Source organism: Phocoena sinus, chromosome 6 (genome assembly GCF_008692025.1).
Source record: "Phocoena sinus isolate mPhoSin1 chromosome 6, mPhoSin1.pri, whole genome shotgun sequence".
NCBI classification, from domain to species: domain Eukaryota; kingdom Metazoa; phylum Chordata; class Mammalia; order Artiodactyla; family Phocoenidae; genus Phocoena; species Phocoena sinus.
In genome coordinates, this window is record NC_045768.1 from 93,418,143 (window position 1) to 93,438,108 (window position 19,966).

The 19,966-nt window shown below is 44.8% G+C and overlaps 1 protein-coding gene across 1 annotated transcript in view; it reads right to left on the minus strand.

Annotated features, from left to right (window-relative positions):
• Positions 1-19,966, minus strand: part of SHC3 (SHC adaptor protein 3) — a 142,446-nt gene that overhangs the window by 36,983 nt on the left and 85,497 nt on the right. Inside the window, exons 5-7 of the mRNA XM_032635428.1 lie at positions 19,409-19,462; positions 14,195-14,246; positions 3,956-4,082 (exon numbers count right to left, since the gene is read on the minus strand). Coding sequence (XP_032491319.1) covers positions 3,956-4,082; positions 14,195-14,246; positions 19,409-19,462 — 233 coding nt within the window. The remainder of the gene's footprint in view (positions 1-3,955; positions 4,083-14,194; positions 14,247-19,408; positions 19,463-19,966) is intronic.

Consider the following 19,966-nt stretch of genomic DNA (forward strand, 5'->3'; position numbering starts at 1 on the left):
CAAAGAAGAATGTAGTTGGAAGACTTATACTTCCTGATTTCAAACTAACTATAAAGCCATACTATTCAAGGCTATGTGGTACTGGCATAAGGACAGACATACAAATCAATGGAATAGAATTAAGAGCCCATAAATAAACCCATACATTTATGGTCAATTGAATTCAACATGGATGCCCAGACAATTCAATGTGTGAAATAGTCTTTTCAGCAAATGGTGCTGTGACAACTGGATAGCCATTTGTGAAAGAATGAAGTTGGACCCTTACCTCACACCACATACAAAAATTAAGTCAAATGGATTAAAGACCTGAAAATAAGAGCTAAAACTTAGGAAAAAACATAGACGTAAACCTTCATGACCTTAGATTAGGCAATGTTTCTTACATATGACACCAAAACAAAAGCAACCAAAGAAAAAAATAAGTACATTAATTGGACTTCATCAAAATTAAAAACAATTGTGCTTCAAAGGACATTATCAAAAAAATGTGAAGACAACACAAAAAATAGGAGAAAATATTTGCTAATCATATATCTGAAAAGAGACATATCTACAATATATAAAGAATTTCTATACAAGTCAACAATAAAAAGACAAATAACTCAATCTTAAAAATGAGCTAAGGATTTGAGCAGACCTTTCTCCAAAGAAGATATACAAATAGCCAATAAGCACATGAAAAGATGCTTGATATCATTAGTCAACAAGAAAATGCAAATCAAAACCACAATCAGAGACCACTTTGTACTCACTAGGATAGCTAAAATCAAAATGATGGACCATAACAAATGTCAGTGAAATTGGAACTTTCATACATTGCTGGTGAAAATATAAAATGGTACAGCCGCTTTGGAAAACAGTTTGGTAGTTTCTCAAAATTTTAGCATAGAGTTCCCATATGACTGAGCAATTCAGCTCCTAGTTGTATTGAAACATCTGTCCACACAGGAACTTGTACACATCTTCATAGCAGCGTTATTCATAAGAACTAAAAGGTGAAAATAACCCAATGTCCATAAACTGATGAATGAATAAACAAAAGGTAACATATGCATACAAAGGAATATTATTCAGCCCTAAAAAAATGCCATACTGATACATGCTACTATATGGATTAACCTTGAAAACATTCCAGTAAGTGAAAGAAGTCAGGCACATATTGTATGATAACATTTATATAAAATGTCCAGAATTGGCAAATCAATAAAGACAGAAAGTAGAGTAGTGGTTGTCTGGAAAAAGGGGGTTGGAAAATGGGGAGTAACTGCTAATGAGTATGGGGTTTCTTTCTGGGGTGATGAAAAATGTTCTGGAATTAGATAGTGGTGATGATTGTACTTGTGCTATCTTTGACAATACTAAATACCACAGAATTGTATATTTTTAAAGGGTAATTTTATCATAAACTGTATATCAATTTTTAAAAAAATAATAAATGGAGCTTTGGCTACATTTGAATTCTCTTTCATTGTCTTCTCTGGTTTTGTGTTGAAAGTAACCTTGGAGTTCTGCAAGAAAAATCAGAGGAAAAAATCTTCTAAGGAAAATCATACCATACCAAAAAACCCATTCATTTAAAAGTATTATTTTTTATTTCTAGTTGGAGATGGGTGATGAATCCAGATCACAGAGTCTCTCCCCCAATAATTAATACAATGAACAAAAAATAATTCACGAATAAGTAAAGCCATCCACTCACTAGCAGCAAGAGAAGAAGGAAAGAGGAAGTCATGTGCCACCAACATGAAACTTTGAGATGCTGGGGCAGCTTGCTGGAACCTAATGCTGCCCCACTCACTCCACGCTCACCTGTCCCCAGCTCTACTCCAAGGAATGTGAACAAAGAAGCTGACTGTGCCAATTCTCATACCTCCAGCTCATGCCCAATTTGAAGAGAAATGGCCTGAGCAAGTGAGCAGAAAACCCAAGGAGAACTGCTCACAAATAGAACCTCCTGTTTTGCTGGCCCCTGGGAAATCTAGAAGGAAAATGGGCCAGTGCCCTCCACAGTCCAGGGTCCCCATAACAGGGCAGGGAGGGGAAGAGGGACATGGCAGCTGGAAGCAAAGTGCATTCTCTCATGGCCCAGGATGTCCCCAGCTGGGACAGAAGGTGGTGCATTCCCACCTGTTCCCTGGATCTCAGACCTGCTCAGTGGACACAACAAGCAGTTTGTCAGACAAGATGAGACTGCTATCAGGGAACACAGGTCCCCTTGTTCCTGCTCTGCTTTAGAAATGTTATACCATTACTTGCACATTGGGTTGAAAGTTTTCTCGGTAGATAAGATCTCTCTACTTCATTCTCTTTCTCCAAAACTTCTCCAAACTTTATTATATAGAAACATACAGGACTTCATACCTTAAGTATATTTCTGGAGAAGCATGGTAGTTCAATTAACTCCCCCCACTCATTTTTTGACATATTATTTTAATAGGATTTATTTGACTTCTTTGCAACATTTCAAAAGTACAGAAAAGCCTAAATTAATATAAAAGCCACCTACACATCCACCACTGAGATTAAACAAGTGTGAACATTTTGCTATATTTGATCCCTTTCTTTTAAAGAAATAAAACTTGTCAAACTTGCTTTGGATGAAAAAATACGTGATATTAACTGTAAAATGCTAATGGTAGAATCTAGACGGTGGGTATACAGGTATTCCCCGCAAATTCTTTTTGTATATTGGAACACTGTTGTTATAAAATGTTAGGGAGGAAATACACTTAACAAAATCAGTTAAAGCCCACCCGTGTCCCTGTCATCCTCCGATGTCCTAGAGTTGGTATGTAATATTCTTGCATGTTTTTATACTCTTTATACACATGCACTTATCCATAAACTATATATACAATTTTTTATGTGTTTTTAAAATTTCCATAGATGGTTCATATCCTTTTCTTTATCAACCGGGAAAAAAATGCGGCCTTCACAGGCACCTCCAGAATGAATGTCTTAACAGAAATTTTCCAGTGGATGAAGGAAAAAAAATTAAAATTCTCTTTCAAGAAAGGTGAAGACTTCAGAGAGATGAAAGGAGACTTCATAATAATGAAGGTAGAGGAGGCACTGCCTTCACAACTAAGTCCTGGAATGTGGCTGCAGAAGTTGGAGAAAACATTAAAAGTAAATTCAGGAGAAATAAAGTTTTATTGACAGTGAACACACCATTGTAATAGGCTTTCAATAAGACAGGTGACTGAATAACCAACATGCCCCATATTATTTTTTTTTAATGCTGCATGGAATATTCTTATGTCCTAAGGAATCTCAAGGGTAGACGCTGAACATTTTTTATAATAAACTAAACATTTCACAATTCCTGTTTACATTTACTATTTCAGTTAACACTTAAAATACTGCCAAGCCACTATTATTCCTATTTTACAGAGAAAACTGCTGAGACCCAGACTGGTTAAAGAACTTGTCCAGGACCACACAGGCCATCAAGTCTGAAAGCTACGAAAGCCAATAAAGCAGAATCAATGCTCGTCATTCCAAGCGGAGTGCCTCACGAAGGGAGCCTCTGAATCGGGACTTTGGCTAACCCTGAGGACAAGGACAATGGGACAGGTGGAACCTGTGGTGACACTGACCCAAGGAGGCAACATGTGGAAACATCACGTGCTTGCAGAAGAAACAGAACAAAAACATATTACAATGTTTTTTTTTTTTGTAACCTTGGCTACTGTCACTATAGTTTCAAGAAAATGTTTTTCTAAACATTGGGAGCATCGCCCATATGTCGGCTTCCATCTGTCAGTTTCCTGAGCCATGGCCCAGCACCAGTCAGGTGTCTCCGGGCCCAGGAAGCCCTGGGATTAACTGTGTCTGTGCAGAGCACTCCTCGGGGAGGTGGTTTTGTGGTTTCCTCCTTTTAAGTGTTTTTAAGAGGAAAGGTCAGAAAATGCAGAGAGGCCATTGCAAACGGTGTCACAGCGCTACTCACCGGTCGTGGAGAGCAGGAATCTTGGAAGGACACTGCAAATATTGCTTAAACCGGAGCTCAAAGGCTTGTCCGATGGAGCCGATGACCTCCTGGGCCAGCCCGTCACAGCATTCCAGAATGTGACAAGCTGTAGGAGCAAGGGACACAGGCTCATTAGAGACAGACACTGGAGCTACCCAGGCTCCTCCTTCCTGAGGGTGAAAGCCCGCAGCCTAGGGAAGAAGAGAGGGACAAGGAGGTGCCTTTCATGACATGTCCTGTCAGCTCTGTGTGCAGCTTAATCCCTGAGAGCCCCCAGCAGTATCGTTTCACCGCAGAGATCCATTTCTTAATAGCCTATTCTCTCCAAAAATAAAGGTTCTATTTGTAAGTACGTTTTAACATTTTTAAGTTCAACTTGATTGCTCTTCTATTGCTTTAGAGTCTATAAAATATCAACTCAGAACTTAGTAGGGAAACAGGGTTTGGAAGGAAACCTTAACAAAACAAAGAACCTGATAGTAACAAGAAATGAACCCCTTTAAGACCCCGTGAGGCTTAACAAATGGACTTAAACTGGCTCTTATTGAATGAATCCTGAGGTATCGGATGGACTTAGAGCAAGCTGTTTGCTTACTTCCTAGTGGGAGTAAAGTGTCACCACCAGACGTGGCAACTCAAAGCAATAAGATCAACAACCTTGTAAGATGAGTTTAAAGGGATATTAATTAACCACTATGACCATCCCACCACATGCCACCTGCATCTACACTGGACGAGACTGGATATTCATGCCAGTTCTCAGAAAAGGGGTGTTGGCAGCCGGACAAGGGCCCCTCAGAGACCTGGAGCAACCTTTAACCCCTTTGGGGTGCCCACTGTCATGGTGGCCAGGCTGTGGTGTAATCCATGTGGAACCTTTGGAGAAAAGAGGGTTGAGTGGGGGAAGGCACCGAAGAAGGTCCCATCTCTGCTCTACAAGAAAGTAGAATGTCTTCTCCCCAGATACGCGTCCATGGCATCCCACAGAAGAGTCCCAGACCCTTCACGTTGTCCCGTGACCAGCATGACATGCTCTGTTACTAATGGGATAAAGGCATCTCCCTGGAGAAAATGACAGATGCATGTGTCACACTCCATCTTTCTCTTGCCACCAGTCAGGATACAATTGTGTTTCAAGGAGGTTCCTCCAGGAGCACGGTGGGTGCCCAGCAGTGAGAAGAGGCATTGCTACAGGGGTAGCCATTCCCCAGCAGTGATTAGGGAGATGCAGAAGCATCCCTCTGCTGCAGGAGAAGCGAGCACAGAAAGAGGACTCATTAAGGTGGAAACTGCGAGGGAAGGAACAGAGACATCACCACCTCCACAGTTTGGCCGCTCTTCCATCACGATGCCGCCTTCTACACGCACAAAGACAGCCAGGCACCACAGAGCTCACCCTGATGGCAGCTGCTAGGGTGGGGGGCCTCAGGCTTCTTCTCTCCCCAGGCTCGAGGAGGGAGCATACTCCTGAGGACACAGGGACAAGCATTTCCTGGGAAGAGCAAGTGTAACCGGATTGCTGCTTCAGACTGCAATGCAATCCCTTGGATACATTAGCCCTATCTCAGATATGGCCAAGGGATTTGTCCAAGGAGACAGGTGTCCCGGCTGTATTTTATTATTGAGTATTGATATTGTTTTATGTTATTATCGATATTAGTATTTATTATCAACCCGGTTAGGCACAAAGCAAGGACATATTAAGCAGCTGTTGGAGTCATGCGGTTGTTCGTTAACGGAAAGCAGTGGAGGTGTCTTTCCAGCCAATAGGAAGTAGGAGTCTAAGACAGTGAGAGAAAGACACCTGGCTCCCCCACCTGCCCTGTGTTTCCAGCCACACCTGCCCCCTCCACGCAGCATCAGCACCAGCCAAGAGAACTGGCTGGCCAGTACTTTAGAGAAACAGAATAACGACTGCGGACGGGCCAAGAAAGTGAAGCTTATTTTTCTTTTAAGGAGAAAAGCAGTGCCCTAGCCTTAGTGAATAAAGAGCAAGGTTTCTGCAGAGGGGGCCATATGATCAATCCACACGGCCCCCTCACCTTCTACACACTAGAGAGCACAAGGTTGGAAGTGAGACTTCTTTAAATCAGTTCCTGGGACATTGGGAAGATGCAGGGCTCTGGGTGGAAGCACCCTCACTTGGTGAGGGTGGAGCCCTGGTATCTGGTCTAGATACCAGAGGGTGACAGGAACTGCAGATGCAGAATTAAATCACGACTCCAGGCTCTGGGGCCTGGCTCATTCCTCGGTGGACCGTGAAAACGTCATCTGTTGGCTAGGTCTGAGGATCCTTCTGTAGAATGGCCTCTCTGTGTTCCAGAAACCCACTCCAAATCCAGATCTAACCCTGGGCTGACAGTCTCTCTGGACCTGTACTTTCTCTAACTGTTGCAACAGTCTTTCGCTAAAAGCCACTGTCTTCTAACCTCACCTGTGTGACTCAGTGTGTGTTAGGAATGATGAGGTTCTCGCCACAGGTAACCATCGGGGCTGCTTGTTTTACATCCCATGAGGAAAGGATGGATGCAGGTGTCATTCATGAGCAAGAAGGAGAACTGGATGAGAGGCAGGTACAGAGTGGTGGGGCCCAGAATCAAGACTCAGAATGATGTTGTAAAACCTAAAACATGGCCCCAAACAAACATAGGAGCAGCAAAATGGGGTCATTCCTCATTCTATCCCTTCTGAAGGGGATGAGCTCTTTGGCAGCGGTGCAGTAGTTGCGGTGGGGGGGTCTCTGGGGTGGGGGTTGGGGGTGCTTGTCTGCCCATGCTGGTCTCTCTCTCTGACCAATAAGCAAGGCTGATGTCGCTTTCCAGGAAAGCCAGCTCAGACCCCACAGCAGCCAGCTCAGCCCTGACACTAGTGAGGGGACTTCATCAGGTCTCACCACAAAGGCCACTCCCCACCTGGGATGAGCCACTTGAGAGCAGGATGTGCTGCGGCCCTTGTAACCATGCCAGATAGAACTGGGGCACAGCGTCTTTCCTCACACAGCAGCCTCCTAATGGGTTAACCACACATCTTCCCTGCACAGTAGACACTGGCAGATCAGAAGTCCCTCCGCAAGTTTCCCAATGGCTCCAAATAAGTCCAGAGGCCAGTGGCTGTACCTGTTCATCAGTGTTCAAGACTGCCCTGGCCATCTGACTGACAAATGGACTGCAGGCCAACTGGGGCCGCCATTCATCTGAGCTAGCTCTCTGAGCCCTGCCTGGGATGGCTGCTCCGTTAGTCAGCACAGGCAATGACGCCACAACAACAAACAGCCCCAGCATCTTAGTGGCTGAAAACAATCCCATTCTCACTTGTTCATTTCTGGGCAACTCTCCAGGTGGTGACCCCATGAACCAAGCTGCTTTGGTCTTTCAATTCTGAATTTCAACACAAGGCCTCCTCCCAAGCCAGGGAAGAAAGAGACAGCAGGGCCTTGCACCAGCACTAACTGCGTCATCCATTCTGCTCTCACACAGAACTGTCGCCTGGCTCCTCCTCCACCCAGGAGAGGCTGGTAGTACAGTCTCCTGCGAGGTTGGAAGGAGTGAGGTCAGGACATCAGTGAGCACTAGCAATGCCTATCACATGCACCAAACACCCCAAAAGGCGTTACTTCTGTAAATAAGAAATTGTAAAGATTTTCTCATGCTTACCAGTGAAGCACTCTTTACTATACTGAGCATGTGTCCCAAATATGCATCTACTTATTTATAAATTATGAACATATATTCCTGTGTTAATATAATAGTATGTATATTATAAAAATATCTTTCAAAAGATGTTAAAAATGATACAATAAAGATAAAATAAAGTTCAAGATGTCTTGTTGGCCCTGAAAGCATCACACTGTCATTTATTATCTCAAAGCAAGATAAATATTTTGGGTGAGGTTCATCACTAATGATGATGGATAGAAATTCATCCTTCCATCTTTGAAATATTTTTCTTAATCATTTTGAGTCTGGAGGGGTTGATTCCTTATCTTAGCTGATTAGATTATTGTTGGGGTGGGTTTTTTTGTTTTTTGGGTTTTTTTGCTTTGTAAAAGTAAGACCCCACTTTCCCACCCCTTCTGTGGTCAGGAGCAGCTGACATACAGAAAGGGTGTCACTGGCTCACTGCACCCTTTACATATGACTATGGGGTAATACCCACTCTATCTCAGATCAGTGACTATAGACAGAGGCTCCAGCATGTGTTTCCCACTATAGTGGCTGCTTCCACACCCTGTGGGATGGGCCACCCCACCTCAGTGGGCATTGTTTTCATGGGGCGACTCTGCAAGTATGAGCAGAAAACCTCTCAGGATCTGTGCTGCTCTTTTAAGAAGTCATGACCCCTCCCACCCACACCCACAGCAACCCAACTCACACTTCACAGCCATCTGGCCTCCACAAGGCAGCCCAGCCCTTGAAGGGGTCCCATTTCAGACTGTCCCACTGTCCTCTTATCTAGACTCACGGACTCTCCAAGAGTTCAAATTCATAGCCAAGTTCTCTACCAACTGGTGACTGACATAGGGAACCTCGGAGATACCTGAAGTCATTACCTAATCAGAAAAAAATCCTACCAAACAATGACTGCTGTCTCTTCCTCTTAGTGGGCTGATAACTCTCACCCCTTAAAAGGAACACTGAACACCAGTGAATTCTTACCAGAGAAATGGAGACTCCAAACTCAAGCATAGTTTTCAGCCAGCCCTAGTCTGTTCACTTCATATATCCACATGTTCCTCATTGTTCCAGACTTTTTTGATCTGAGACAGGTAAGAACTCCAAGATTCAGCTGCCATGCTCTTAATTAAGAGTTGTTTAATATCTGTTCTAGCCCCAGAGTGGAAAACTAAAACTTTATGAGGAGATAATTTTGCACCTATCAGACTGGCAGGGATTTAAAAGTCTGAAAATCCCAAGTGCTGAACAAGAGCTGAAGCCAAGGAGCCCTCCTGTGCCACTTGTGGAATTATAAAGTGAAATAACCATTTTTAAAAAACTGAAGATGTTCCAGAACACAGTGATTTGTCCCAGAGGTATAAACCCTAAGAAAATTCTTGCACATGAGCACAAGGCAAATGTACAAAATATTTACTGCAGACTTCACTCAATAGACACTTATTGAGCACCAACTCTGTACCAGGCTCTGCCCCAGGATCTCCAGATACAGCAAGTAACAAAACAGAGTCCTGCTCTCACCGACCTTACAGTCTAGAAGGTGAACACTGAAAATAAAGAAGGAAAAATATACCATTAGAATGGGTTGAATGGTGCCCCCGAGCAGCCAAAGCCCTGTCTACATCCTGACCCCCTGAACCTGTGAAAAAGAGTCTTTGCAGATGTAATTAAGGACTCAAAATGAGATCATTCTGGATTAGGGTGGGCCCTAAATCCAATGACAAGTGTCTTATAAGGGTCAGAAGAGGAGGTGACACAGACACAGAGGAGGAGGTGATGTGAAGATGGAGGCCAAGATTAGAGTGATGCAGCCATAAGCCAAGGACTCCTGGAGCCACCAGACACTGGAAGAAGCAGGAAGCCTTCCCCGCTGGAACGTTTGGAGGGAGCATGGCTGCTGACACCTTGATTTCAGACCCTTAGCCTCCAGAATTGTGAGAGAGCAAACTTTTGTTGTCTTGAGCCACAAAGTTTGCAGTAATTTGTTACAGCAGTCACAGGAAACTAATAAAACCATAAAGACAATAATGTGAAATAAAGGGGGTGATGAGGATGATGTTGTAGGGTGACATGTAGGATGACCAGGGAAAGCCATATAGGAGGTGGCATCGCAGAAGAAGCCTGAAGGAAGTCAGGGGGTGAGCCATGGGAAGGTCTAGTCTAAGAATGTTGCAGGCATAGGGCTCAACAAGTGCAAAGGCCCTGAGGCAGGTGCTTGCTTGCCATGTTCAAGGAAGAGCCAGAAGATCAGTGGAGCTGGAGTGGAGGTGAGGGGAGATCACAGGAAATGAGATAGGGGATAGAGCAGGAGTGAGCTCACATCATGATGAGTGAGACAGGCAGATACTTTGTGGTGGAAGGAAAGACTTAGCTCTGTGGCTTGTCAAGGTGAGGGGGCTAGGAGGCTTCTGAGCAGAGATGTGCAGCAGGCTGGTAACTACACAAGTCTGACTTTCAGCCAGAAGCTTGGGCTACGCAGGAACATTCATAGTCTTTGGCACAGGGTATTTAGAGCCCAGGGACTGGCTTGTTTATTTAAAAAAAACACAAAAAAAACATGGTTGATGAAAGCCAGATATGGGAAACAACCTAATCATTCACTCACAGGAAAATTAACCTCCCACCACAGTGTTATGAGATGGAATTTAACCTCCTGGCTTAAAAAAATAAATCATTGCTTTCACCTATTATACAGAAGAGGTTTTACTCCTAGGGGAAAGAAAAACCAGAGAAGGTTCTGTATTATTTTTTTTTTTTTTTTTTTTTATGCGTTACGCGGGCCTCTCACCGTTGTGGCCTCTCCCGTTGCGGAGGACAGGCTCCGGACGCGCAGGCTCAGCGGCCATGGCTCACGGGCCCAGCCGCTCCGCGGCATGTGGGATCCTCCCAGACCGGGGCACGAACCCGCGTCCCCTGCATCGGCAGGCGGACTCTCAACCACTGCGCCACCAGGGAAGCCCGGTTCTGTATTATTTAAGGAGTTCATACTCTAAGTTTCTCCCGGAAAGTCACCTCCTGCGGCCTACAACTGTCTGAGGCCAGAGGAACCCTAAATTCAGTGTTGAAATGACCGTGAGCTAGTAGAGAAGCCTGGAGAAGAAAGCGCAGCCATGTGAGGCAGTAGTCCACGGGGGGCTTCCCCCTCAAGTCCAATCACCACGTTTCCCCCTTATTCAGGAAATCCTGGGGAAAGGGCAGCAGGATGTGTTAGAAGCTATAACAGCTGAACACTCAGGCCTCTCTACCATCAGGTCAGCACCGTAGGATATGACTTTCCACGCAAGTTCAGGAGTTTCAGAAGGCGCCTGAACAGGGATGCTATTGTGGTTATAAATTATAGGAAGTACATGCCACCTGCAGGCAGCCATATGTCTAATTAGGACATTACTTTTTATGTACTTTTGTGACCCAAACAGTCCATTCTGAACCAATAGACATTAGATTGCAGGGAATGGGAGTCCTTGGGTAGTAATATAGACTCCAATGTGAAAAGAAAATGGTATATTAGGATCCAGCAAAGCCTGATTTTGGGGGCTTTTTATCCTACATATATCAGCAGTCACCTTCCAGGTCTCCTGTCAGACCTGCCTTTCAGCTATAAGGTGCCAACCTCATGAAACTTCCTCATTTGCAATCCCTACCTTCTCAAGATGGTGGTGGTTACCATAGAGCTTAATAACATGGGTCAGAGATCCTTTGCCCTTCCACCAGATTAATTATATAAGCCATGGGTTCTTGATACTAGAGAGAAAAATATAATTTTTTTCTCACTGTAAATACTGCTAGATTATCCAAAAACACACACCAGAATGTATAAACAGGAATCAGTGTGGAAAGGACAAATGATAACAGTGAGGGACTTTGACCCATCTCTGCAGGATTTTGACAGAAGACTATCTGGGCTCCAAATGTGCCTTGATGCCTGCCTGCCTTGAGTAGCTATGCCTGCAGCCAGGGAACCACAATGGGGTCAGCACATCAACTGGGGTCTCTGCGTGGGGAGTTGGATATTTAAGAGTCCAAATAAGAACATTCACTCCCAGAATTTCTTGCTAATCTGACTCCTGCATGGCAGAGGCCATTCTTATTCAATTAAACTCTCTTCCTGGCCTAGGGCAGGAGGAAAGAGAAGAGAGCAGCCAGGGGAGGCCTCCCCCAGCTCCTTGCCGAAGGAGGTAACGGTGGGTGGACACATATCGGATGGAGGCAAAGCCTGCTCTGAGATACTGTTCATGGCCAGATCTATGACTCCCCTCCCTTCCCACACTGCCTCCCAGGAGGCTGGGGCTGCCTGGGTACGTGCAGGAACAGAGATGTGATGGATAAGGAAGGCTGCAAATTCCTGTCGGAGGGCAGGTCTGGTTCCCCTCCCCTGAATCTGAGCTGCCTGGGACAGCTTTGACTAGTCAACTATGACAGAGATGAAGTGGTGCCTGGTCTTTGGCATCCACTTTGGCATCATTGAGCCCAGAGTTGCTATGTGGGAAGTCCTACTGCCCTGATTCAGGGGCCAGTTGGAGGGACCCTGAGACTCCTTGCAGAGGGAGAAGGACCCTTCTGGCTTTGGCTTCTTGTCCTCCCTACCAAGGTCCAAAGCATGGAAGTGAAGTCAGCTTGGACCCTCTAGGCCAGGCCAGCCACTAGCCAAAGACCACCCAGTACCCCACTGATGCCACAGAGAGCAGAAGAATTGGCCAACTGAGCCCTGCCTGGACACTTGATACTTCATCATATCAAAAGATATTTTTAAATGATGGCTATTAGGCCATTAGGATTTGTTACAGGCAACAGATAACTGGAAGGAGGGAGTGATCCTCTCCTATCAAGCATCTCAAAGGACCCCTATGCTGCTGGTGCCCCCAAAGCACCAGCAACAGCGCAGAGGTCTAGAGTCTGTCTCCACACCAGCACTGCATGCAGGTCCCAAAGGGAGCTGGTCCAGCAACCATCGAGCACATGGAGTGGATCCTGATTTCCATGACTTTGAAAAGGTACTGTGGACAGAAGGTGCTGCTGGTTTGCAGCCGTGAAACAAGGTATCAGCTTGTATGCTTCCATGGCCCTAAGTCAAATAGCACAGGGTTAAACTCCTTCAGGGTCTGGACCTAGAGCCTGATTTCTCAGCCCTGGCTGTACATGGGAATCATCTGGAGAGCTTTTAAAACGTACAGTTGCCTGGGTACTCCTCTCTGAGGCCTGAGCATTGAGATTTTTTTAAAGCTCCCCAGGTGATTCTAAAGTATAGTTCATTTTCAGAACCATTGACCTAGGAGCCATTAAGGGTGTAAAAAAAAAAAAAGTCTAGGATTACTTGAAGTTAACTTAGAACAAACAAAAATAAAGGAAGAACTTCAACAAGTGTTAACTCTGGGATGAGTGCAGCCTGCCATCTCCCCCTCCCTCAAGGTTGGTGGGAAAACAGAATGCCAAAATCTCATCTGTGGTGAAATTTTAAAAGAAGAGTAGGGCTTCCCTGGTGGCACAGGGGTTGAGGGTCCGCCTGCCGATGCAGGGGACACGGGTTCGTGCCCTGGTCTGGGAGGATCCCACATGCCGCGGAGCGGCTGGGCCCGTGAGCCATGGCCGCTGAGCGTGCGCGTCCGGAGCCTGTGCTCCACAGCGGGAGAGGCCACAACAGTGAGAGGACTGCGTAGCGCAAAAAAAAAAAAAAAAAAGAAAAGAAGTAGGGCATATATATATATGTATATGGACAGATATAAAACTTCTGCAAAGCCAGCTAGGAAATCTTTACAATGGGTACCTGGGGTAGAGGGTGGGAGGAGGAGGGGAAGCAATGGGTGATAGAGGGAAGTGCCATTTGTAGTGTTACAAACCCCACAGGTGACCTCCATCAGTGAGTTCTAAATTGGAGTTGTGCAGCACCTGGTGGCTGCCTGGATTCAAGTGTAGTGCCCCCTAATCAGCTCACCTGCCCAAGCTTGTTAACTTTGGAGGGGGGGACCCTTTGGTTTTGTAAATGATGAAAGAAATGGGGTGGTGGGTATGTAGGGAGGGTCTAGGAATAAAGGTTCCATGAAGATGGGAAGTACTTGGATGTTTCAAATCCCCTACCCAGCCTGTGTCTGAGGCCCTAGCACCTTTGTGGGGTGTAAGTGGGCAGCACCTGAGCTTGGACACTGGCTTCCAGGGCCATGCAGAGCAGCACGAGGCTTCTCGGGGAGACTTAGTTGGCAGTGGACACACAAGGAGCTGTAGCTGGGCAGGAGGCCAGCGGTTTGCAAAGTCTTCAGGTGTAACTGAGGGCACCTTCAGAGTATGAGTGGGAGCTGCCATGCGCAGGTCAGGTGTACCAAGCTCTAGCCATCTGGATACAAGTGTGTGTTTAAAGCTCTCAGATATCCAGCATCTCCTAACCCAGCCAGGTGTGCCGCCATGCTTCACTGCCTGCAAACCTCAATTATCGCTAACAGTATGATATGACACTTAGTTTGGATGAAGAGGGCTGAGATCATGAGGGCCATCTGGTATCCATTGTTAAGCCTGGCTGCTCATGAGTGAGAGATGACGAAAGTCACACATCGCTTACCTCTGCGATTAACAGGGTCCTTAGCTACGTACGCAACATAGTCTGTTGTATCCTGTGAAAGAAAAATGAGATGTCACATCACTAATCACAGGTGAAGACAGGACAGCAGACACATCATGCATACAGCAGATCAGTAATCAAGAGTAACCCTGATGACAGCCCAGCATTTCTCAGACTGTACAGTGGGCAGGGATCACCGGGGATCTTGTGAAATGCAGATTCTGACTCCACAGGCCAGGAGCTGGGCCCGAGGTTCTGCATCTGCAGACAGCTCTCACAAGACACTGAGGCAGCTTCGCCACACCCACACTTTGAGCAGCAAGGGTGTGAAGGGCATCCATTCTCAGCATGTCGGATCACTGAGGAGCTATAAGCACGCTAATACCTGAGTCCCAACTCCCAGATAATCTGATTTAACTGGTGTGGATGTGAGGCCCAGGCATTAAGGATTTTTAAAAGCTCCCCAGATGATTCTATTATGAACCAAGGCTGAGAGCCACTGCTGTCAGCTGTCTCCAACAACGATCCTCAAATCTGAGCTGGGGTCAGAATCCCCGGCAGGGCTTGTTACAGCACAGATTGCTGAGCTCCAGCCCAGGGTATCCGATTCGGCAGGTCTGAGGTGAGGCCCCGAAATGTACATTTCTGACAAGCAACCAGGTGCTGCCGCTGATCTGGGGGCCACACTGAGAAAATTAGAAGTGATGTTCAAAGGTTGGTTGCAAACATCCCTCATGGGTGGATGAGATATGGATACGATGACATAAGTAGTAATTTTAATTCTTTTAAGATGTTTCAAAAGCATGAGCTCTATTTAGAAGTCTCAGCCTTACACAGGAAATATAAGTCCCCTTGCCTGCCTCATCTACTTGGCACGCAGAGGAAACGATGCCCTCAGGAGTGAGCTGAGGCGACCATGTGGATTTTAGTTTCTAAACAGAGGAAACAATAATTCTCTTAATTCTTGAAAGCAAAAGAAAGACTTTCCTGCAAAGTTGACATTTTCAACATTCAAAAAGTCTCGGGGGGGCAACTGGTAAAGGTCTCCTCGTTGTTATGGATATTTCCCCCATGTGATGGTTTTGGAGGACTCCAAGGTTACTGATTAGCTTCCAGTGTTTTCAGCATCTGCAAGATTCTCTATCGTGAGTTCCTTCTTTGTGATACTCTATGGGCAGGAGAAACGACCCCTTCTTTCTCCACAGGGCTCCAGAAAACCCTCCTATGTGCGAGGGGAAGAGGGAAAGTGAGTGTGGAGGCAGGGGAGGAGGATGCCGTGCTTCTGAGCACCGACTGCAGGGTGCAAGTCGCTTTTCCAAACATCACTGCCCTGCAACTCAAAAACACCCACTAAGACTAAGAAGGGAGAGAGCTCTTCCGGCAGCTCTTGACGTATTGGACTGCTACCCTGAGGTCATTCTCCAGCATGTAGTCTATCTAAGCTGTTTCTCCTTCCTGCTCAGGCTCTATCCTCTCTCTTTTTCTCTATCTCTGTCCTTTGGTGTATTCACAGACTGACCTGGGAAAGGGAGTGGGAGTCCATCAAACTGGTCGACCTGACTTCCTGCCATTTCATCAAGGAAGATCGGGTCAGAATCAGAAGTTACTGGCAAAAATAAGGATTGTAGCTTGTAATCATAGACACTCTTCCTGGATTCAGGAGATGTGAATGTCAGAAGTGGACTTAGGGAGCACTAGTTTCTCAGTCTGAGATCCATGGAACCCTAGGGTTGGGCAGGTATATTCTCCAGTGTTTGAGATGTCACCAGAATCTCTTTTTATGCTTTCATTTCTATGATAATCTTAAAAGTTAATATGGTAATATGCGGGGTCATCTGAATGACACCTGTGCCATCAAGCTCTGCACGCAATTTCAGTGCCAAGATTTTCAGTGGGGTTTCCAACATTATGGGTGCCAGGTTTTTAAAGAATCAGAGAGAAAAGAACAGTCAGATGGCTTTGCCCCACCTGAAGCAAATTAACGTCACATTTGTACACAATGATGTACCACTGAAGTGTTTACTTGAATGGAAGAAATCAGTGGAAGGAGTGAGTCATCTGGCGCCTGTGGTAGTAGAGAGATGCTGACCTCAAAGGCTTCTGCACCATGGTAGCCAGTTCTAGAGTCACATTGGGAGCAGAGATTTAGTTTCAACAAAACTTTACTCATCACAGTAAATTAATTTTACTTTGAATGGTATTGCCTTTACTGTGTTTATTTGTACTTAATTTCCAAGTTTGTTTGGGATTTACAATTTAATAAAAGGAATAAACATAAAGAGTCTATACATAATTTATTTTTGTACATATTTGTGTAACAAAACTAATTTGAGTCCACATTAGTAGCATATACAAGGAAATTCTTCTTTTTAAATTCTTACTCCAGTCTGAGAAATGCTCCTCTGGCTTCAAGCTAGGGAAGGAAGACTAGGCAAGACATGCGATGTGTCCCTGTCACTCAGATGATCAATGGCCAAGCCAAGGACACAGCTTTTCCAATGCCAATGTTGATGCATTCCCGGCACAGTGGGGGAGTGTATTGCTGTTAAAACAATGTTCTTGACATCACCCAGTCACACAGTGAGCACTCTAAGTGCCAAAGATGGGGATGCCAAGTGCTTGTTCTGTATTTACCCATGTCTGTTCTCACTCCCCAAGCTTTTCTGAGCCTGACCATTATTCTGGCTTTCTTTTGGTGATCTTTTAGAACTGCTAATAATAGTAGATTATAATTGTAGTATGACTTTTTTTTTGCGGTACGCGGGCCTCTCACTGTTGTGGCCTCTCCCGTTGTGGAGCACAGGCTCCGGACGCACAGGCTCTGCGGCCATGGCTCACGGGCCCAGCCACTCCGTGGCATGTGGGATCTTCCCGGACCGGGGCACGAACACGTGTCCCCTGCATCGGCAGGTGGACTCTCAACCACTGCACCACCAGGGGAGCCCTGTAATATGCCTTTTTTAATTGCGGGGATTAACTGTGTTTTCCAGTCTGTCTTATTTGACATTTCAAAATACCATTTTCTCACCCAGTAAACTGAGGCACAAAGCAAAAAGTAGATATATACTTGGCAGCAGAACAAGGAATAGGACCTAGAATTGTTGGTTTTATTTAAAAGGTATACCAATTGTAATGGTTATAAATAAATTTGGAATGAGAACTCATGCACAATGTGATGTGCATTTGAATTGGTTAAAATAAAAAGTAACCAGGCTTCCTGTCCCCTGGAATCATGACATTTTCTGTATCAGAAAAAAGATATTAAAAGTTATGAATTACTTTAAGGGTCACTGAATGTTTCCTTTTTTTAAGAAGAGGTGATAGGGAAAATTGAAAATAGTTTACAGGTCTTTGTGCATAGTGGAGAATAAAATAATTTTAACACAGGACAATGTATTTGGCTTTCTGTTTTCTAGATCTCTGCATCTCCACTCAATGTCAACATGAAGATGAGGTTTGAGATAAGTTCTTGAAAGGAGATATTGATGCAGGTGTGCAACATTTCTGCCTCTTATTTTTCTAACTGGGTTACCTTCCAAATTTAAGAAACTATGGTTCTAAGTATCACATTAGGCAAGCAAGTAGACAGCCACTGCAAATTAACTAGATCCGGTTACAGATATAAGTATAGATATGTGTAGTACAGGTAGAGAATGAGTGTATACATATGTCTAGATATAATCTTCAGAAATGCTCCTTAGATGGGCTTGATTATGGAACACTTCCACTTTCTAAACATACATCTCAGTGAGGTATTTCATTTTGCAGTGGATCATAAGAAATTAAAGGATTGGAAAGAAAGTGAAGGAAGGGAAGGGAAGGAAAAAAGAAGAGGAAAGCATGCTGGAAGACTTCTGAAAATTAGACCCTAAGTATGAAATAGGGCCAAAGCCAGTGGAACCCACTGAATGAGATGATTAAATAATGCTCTGGTCATCCTGTGACACTTTAGCAGAGGATTAAGGGCAAAGAACAATCTGCAGGGTGGCCAAATCCCTCTCCTGCCAGTGCCCTTGGCTCAAGGGTCTGAGACAGGGAGACTCCTGGGGCCTCTCCCTGCAGCCTGCATCTCCCCAGCAGGAGCTCAGTGCTAGGGAGATAGGAGTGTTGCCTCCCTGGAGGCTGTAGCAGGTGGGAGAGGGAAGGGCAGGCACAGGCTTTCCTGTAGCTGAGACACTCAGTGTCATGATTATACTGTCCTTTGGGAACATCGAGATTGGAGCCAGCAGTGGAGATCACTCCCTCGATTTGGGTTTCAATGTGCCAACAGCAGTTCTGCAATCAGGTTACCCAGGTAGGAGTATGGCAGTAAAGATATATGAGTTAAACACAGGGCATGGGGAAAATCCCCTTCCCGGGCTAGAAATAGACAAGGTCCCTGGCCTTGGGATAAGGAGTAATATAATGCACTAATTACTCAGGCTATCTTGGACCAGTAAACTCTTACATAAAATCTGAGCATTGTCTACCGATAATTTGACAAAATAATACAAACAACAATAATGATAACAGAAACACTGCCCTGCCTGAGGAGGAAGTGGTTTTCTAAGTCCTGCCTTTCCTGACACTGAAACTGAATGCTGGCATTGTATTGTAGAATTCCTGACTGAATGTGGGGAGCAAATTCCCTTGTTATTCCACCTTCTTAATAAAAGAAGCAATGAAAACTAGAACATTCTCGTATTCTCTATCCTCTCTCTTTTTCTCTCTCTATCTCTGAAACTCCTTCCCTGTTGGCAAAACAAAGCATTAAAAGACTACAGTGTTAAATTTGGAGAGAAAAATACCAATTTCAAATATTTATGAATAAACCAGACTAAGTAAATTCACAGCCTTTGAATAGACTTAAAATCCAAAAACGGAAGACTCCAAGGGAGAGCCAGTAGAAAAACAGGAACAAAGCAGGATTAGCAGTCACGAGTGCACTCCAGCAACTTGAGAAACAAGGGAGCTATGTCATTACCCCTTAAGAAAGCCAGTGCTTCAGGGATTTTTGACAGCTTTTTATTAATGAAATGGAATTTAATGGTAGGTCCTTGTCATGGGTTACCCCTAAAAAAAAATGAGTCAGGAAGAGCTTATGAAAGGGAAGTGGAAATAGTTGGTATCACAGTTAACTTTCTTTATAGGGTCCTAAGAGGCATGCTTCTGAAGCAGGGCCCCTTCGCAGCAATTCTGACAAGAGCAAGAGGAAACAACTCCAAGGGCACTTACCGGGTCTCCGCCAGAGGCAAAGGAGATGGACTGCATGTGATGATTCGCTATAATCTGCCAGGTCCAAAACAAGAAAAGAGGTGTGCTGTTATTACCTTTCCCATGTCTTGGAAAACTTACTGTTTGTTGGCAGGAAATACAAATCCACAAGGATTCCTGATAATTGGTAAAATTCATACCCAATGAAAATAACAATTATAAAAGTAATAACAATAGATAACCCGGAATGAACTTTCACAATGTCAGCCGCTCATCTAGCTGCTTTGCCAGAATTATCTCATTTAAGTCTCACAGCAGCCCTATGAGGTAGGAACTATTGCAATCCCATTTTACAGATGAAGAGCCTGAGGCCCAGAGGGGCTAAGCAGCTGGCTCAAAACTCTACAGCTAGTTAAAGGTAGAGCTGTGACCGAACACAGGAGATCTTAACAACCATGCCTCTTTAAGAAGGAAAACATCTCAACCACACACCAAAACATGTCAACTGTGCAGTTTCTGTTTCCAAAGACACATGGGGTCTTTGGTACAGACCCCATAGCTGGAGTGGAGGGAAGTGTG